Here is a 5,193-nt window from a genome sequence, read left to right as displayed (position 1 = left end):
AGCCTAGAGCCCGTGCTCCACAACAAGAGAAGCCATCGCAATGAGAAGCCACAACAAAGAGTAGCCCCTACTCGCCACAACTAGAGAAAGCCTGCACACAGCAACAAGACCCAGCATGGCAAAAAATAAATAAAATTTTAAAAAATAAAATAAAATATAAACCACTGAAATAAATGAATGATGAGTAGAATTTGTCATCCATGTTTCAGTATGCCTTGCAAATTAAAACTACTTCTTTTTGTAAGAATAAAAAAATCCAAGATGTCATCTGGGGGAGAGTTTCATAAGTTAAACAAGAAAATAATTTGAAACAATATACAGGTAAGCATATTTTATTATACTGAATACACTATAAAGTTGAACATGATATTATATGAACAAAACTAGTTTAAATACCATACATAGTATGACTGAGATAAAGTAGAAGAATAAATAGATGACTATATTAAAGCCTTTTGCACTATAATCGCTATCATTTTGACTCCTGGTCTGATCATTTCTAAATCTCTACTGTATATGAGTCTAGTTCTGATACTTGCTCTGTCCCTTCAAACTGTGTTTTTCACCTTTTAGTATGGTAAGTTTCTGTTGAAAGTTGAACATGATGTATGGGGTAAAAGGACCTGAGGTAAATTGGCCTTTAGGGTGAGGATTTACATTTATCTTGCTAAGAGGTTGACTGTGCTTACTTCTAGTCCTGGACTCTGTTTCTGCCCTCTTTATTTTCCATATCAGCCAAGCTGGCTTATCCTTTGGGATTGGTCTCCTTGAAAATAGATTTATTAGACCTGTTTGACAAGTGACCACCATAGGTGACAGGTCTAATATCTTGTTCACCATTTTATGATTAGTACAGAGTTCATAATAATTATTCCACCTAATTATTAACAAAGAGTATTCTTAGATTTTCCATTAGACCTCCCATCAGAAGCTTCTACTGACCTCGCATCAGAACCTTATATTGAAGTAATTATTAAGCATCATTAGATGACTCAGTACATTTCTACTGAGCCTCTTGGTTCATCATTCTCCATCTCACAGTGAAGACGTAGGGTGGTGAAAATGTAGGGCATAGGATGCTAGATAAAATTAGCCTTCTCTGCTTTCCTGGTGTCAGAGTCTTTGTAATGTTATACGTTCTTTTTCATTTAGTATTTTTCTGGGCAGGGTTGTCTTGCTACTACTGAATTACTTCCTTTATCCTCTTGAGTTGAGTAGCTTAAGAGGGAAGCAAAAATGGAAACATAAAGGGCCCATACCATGATTTTCCATAATGTTCAATACATCATTGATTTCCTTCTCCATTCAACTTTCTTGGAAAGCTGTCCTTGCATTTGATGTACTGAGGTAAAAGGAAAACAAATGCAAATCTGACTATGATGAGAGTGAAAGAAGTAAAGTGACTCCCCAGGTGAAATAATGACAATGGAAGTTCTTCTCTTGTTACCCTTCCACTTGCTCCAGTATGGGTTCTGCTGATTCATTTCAGCAAATCAGCTCTCACTATGGTCAGTTCTATCTGTTTCCCTTGTAGTGGATGGTTTCAAGCACAGAGCAGCTTACTGACACTCAACATCATATTCATCAAAATAATGATACATTATTACTGTAAGTGATTAAATGTCAGGATTTAAAGTAAATCAGATCTTGAACATTGATATGAGTTTTCAATACATCAAATCCATGAAATCTCCTCAGAAGCAAAAAATATTTCAAAAAGGGAAAACAATGCAGAGAAAAAAATAATCCACATCCATTCTAGGTTCCACCCTATGTCTCTCCTCCAATTCAGATGGCAAACATCTCAAACCTATTTTCTGTATATATTGTCATTCCCTTCTCTTATTCATGCTTCCACCTTCTCCACTATGGTTTCTGCAGATTAAGTCTACCAAACAAGCTCTCGCTAAGTGGCCAATGCCATCTCTTTTCCCAATGTAGGAGCACTTTCCATCTACGTTTTCATGAATGCATTGAATCTTCTAGGCAGTTTCAGTCTTTCAAACATGGTCTTCTCACCATTCTCTCTTGTCCTGTTAACATATGGCCTTTCCCCTTGCTTTCCTTTGTAGCATTCCCTCCCTTTTAACGTTGAGGTCATAGGATTCAATTTTCAGTCCTTTTCTCATTTGATACTCTCCTCCTATTTGATCACTTCTTCTGTTCCATGCTTTACACTTCATGGAATTGCTTATAGATTGCCATCTCCAGTATCCAATGGACATTTGCACTGAAATGTCTACTAGTTAACTATAGGTAATATCTACTGCTTTAAGTTCTACATCCTCGCATGACATGATCCACCTTCTGCTGGGGGAATTCCATTCTCCCACCTTCTCACTGTAGCACTAAATTTAACTGATATTAATTTCTACTACAAATTAGTACTATTTTAAAAATAATTAAATTTAATTGTGAATTAACTGATTTTTAAAAAGTATTTCTGTATTTATTTGGCTGTGCCAGGTCTTAGTTGCAGCACATGGGATCTTCATTGCTGCGTCCAGGATCTTCATTGCGGCATTCGGGATCTTTGGTTGCAGCATTCAGGATCTTTTAGTTGCTTGCGGCATGTGGGCTCTTAGTTGCAGCATGCAGGATCTAGTTCCCTGACCAGGGATGGAATCCGTGCCCCCTGTATTGGCAGAGCAGAGTCTTAAACACTGGACCACCAAGGAAGTCCCTGTATTAACTGATTATTGTTTTTAGGTTACTTTCCTTTAAAAAAAAATCAAAGTTACCCAAAGCAGAATTGGATTAGTTATGTTCACCTCTAGGTCCTGAGGGCAACACACAACGTGGCTAGAAGAAGTCTATTTTTATTTCTAACGTGAAAATCGTAATGATGGATCAAGGAATTGTAACATACATTCTTTAATCAGGTTGCACATTCAGGCTTGGTGTTTCTTTTTCAAAGAAAAAAACAAAACAGGAAGTTTTCTATAGTAAGAATTTAATGAACAAAGAAAACTCATAAACTGAGTTAATACAAAGTATATATATTTTTCTCTTAACCACAATGTATACATGCACATAATATTATGTAAATAAAAATAATTTAAATCTTTATAAATAGTGAAATAAATATTAAAATAGATAAATAAATATTTAAGTAGATAAGTAAGTAGATAGATCAGCATGGGCTGATGTATCATGAGGGACTAGTGCCTGTAGAGTAGAACATCATGTTGCTTAATATTCCTGAAAACACTTGACAAATTAATTCAATTCAGGGCATGATGACAGTAGAAATGAGAGTCTTTGACATGGCAGCACAGGTGGAAGTGTGGTCTCATTAGTGAGAATCATTTCCGTGTTGAAGCAGGTGTGTGTCATTCCTTCCTCCTGAGTCTTTCTTGCAAGTTTGTTGATGAAGAGAAGGATCTCATGAGTTCTGCTCTGACAATCTCCCAGGCACAAGGGCTGTATTTCTTCTCTTGCAGATAGACAGTGATTCTGTGGAAGTATTTCCTCACAGCCAGGATGGAGTCCTCCTTCAGCAGAGGAGTCCCTTCCAGCCCCGCCTCCTGCATCAGACAGGCTTGCAGGTCAGTGAGCTGCTGATAAAGTGCAGTGCAGAACCTGTCCAGGAGGGTCTCATCCCAAGCGGCAGCTGAGCCCTCCGTTGTGAAGAGCTGGAAGGTCTGCTGGATCATCTCATGGACGACAGCGATGGCTTGAGCCTTCTGGAACTGGTTGCCTCCAAACGCCTCCTGGGGGAATCCAAAGTCATTTCTGTCCTTCAGGCAGGAGAAGGGGGAGATTCTCCTCATTTGTTGCAGGAGCATCAGGGCCCTCGTGTTAGCCAGGCTGTGGGTCTGAGGCATGTCGCAGCCCAGAGAACAGTTGGAGTTGCAGCTGAGCAGCACCAGGGCCAGGAGTAAGGACACGGTGGGGGCCATCGGGGACCTTGCAGATGCTGCCGGCCTGGCTGAGGTGGGTGATTCTGTGAACCCTGCTCTCTAGGTTCTCTGAAGACCTTCCTTCAGGCCTGGGTCTTAAATGGGAATGAATTGGTTTCCATTTTCTGAATGTTCCCTCTTACTTTCTACTTCTGTTTTTGCTTTTCATTTTGCACTCTCCAGATAGGTTAGGGCAGCGTTTCTCAACCACTGTTTTTCTTCCTTGCCCCCCCTTCTCCTGCCCCCAGAGGCTTTCTAGATATTTTCTTTCCATATGGCCTCCCTATGAAATTTTGATACACAGATATACTGTGTACATCGATATGTACTCCATGCATATCTCTACTTTATAAATAGAAAAAGAAAGTGAAAAGATTATTCTTTTTATTCGATGCAGGGGTGAGTATGACAAAAAGATTTAGGCTAAAAATTAACTGTAAAAGCTACTGCAGTTAATTTAACATTTTGGTTAAGTGTGCAGAATGACTTTTAATGTAATACATTTACTTAATAGGAATGTACCAAATTACATATTCAAGAAAAATTTATACAAATACTATTGGGTTAGGGCAGTGTTTCACAAATATTTTTTTCCATTATTACCTCTGCCCCTGCCCACAGAGCCTTCTTAGATAGTTTTTCCTAATTGCCCCCCCAACATGAAATTTTGATAACACATATGTCCTGTGTATGTATTTATGTACTCCATGGATATCTCTACTCTGTACATATAAAAAGTGCAAAGCTTACTCCTTGTATTCACTGCAGGGTTAAGAATGACAAAAAGTTTTAAAGCTATTGAATTTTTTTTTAAAGCTATTGAATTAAAAAAAATTTTATTGGAGTAGAGTTGGTTTAAAGTGTTGTGTTAGTTTCAGGTGTACAGCAAAGTGAATCAGTTAGACATATACGTATATCCACTCTTTTTTAGATTCCTTTCCCATATAGGTCATTATAGAGTATTGAGTAGAGTTCCCTGTGCTACAAAGTAGATCCTTATTATTTATCTGTTTTGTATTTAGTAGTGTGTATATGTCAATCCCAATCTCCCAGTTTATCCCTCCCCCGGCTTACCCCCTGGTAACCATAAGTTTGTTTTCTACATCTGTCACTCTGTTTCTGTTTTGTAGATAAGTTCACTTGTACCCTTTTTTTAGATTCCACGTAAAAGCGATATCATATGATATTTGTCTTTCTCTCTCTGACTTATTTCACTCAGTATGACCATGTCTGGGTCCATCCATGTTGCTGCAAATGGCATTATTTCGTTCTTTTTTATGGCTAAATAATA

At 38.1% G+C, this 5,193-nt stretch overlaps 1 protein-coding gene across 1 annotated transcript; it reads right to left on the bottom strand.

Moving 5' to 3' along the window:
* Positions 1-3,332: 3,332 nt before the first annotated feature.
* Positions 3,333-3,902, bottom strand: LOC309813582 (interferon alpha-1-like; the record flags this gene model as incomplete). The annotated part of the gene is made up of 1 exon (XM_082638568.1): positions 3,333-3,902. The coding sequence occupies one exon, from the start codon at positions 3,900-3,902 to the stop codon at positions 3,333-3,335; it is 570 nt and encodes a 189-aa protein (XP_082494694.1).
* Positions 3,903-5,193: the final 1,291 nt, after the last annotated feature.

Source organism: Mesoplodon mirus (genome assembly GCF_964341445.2).
Source record: "Mesoplodon mirus genome assembly, chromosome: 1".
NCBI lineage: Eukaryota > Metazoa > Chordata > Mammalia > Artiodactyla > Ziphiidae > Mesoplodon > Mesoplodon mirus.
This window is presented reverse-complemented; position numbering and strand designations above follow the sequence as displayed.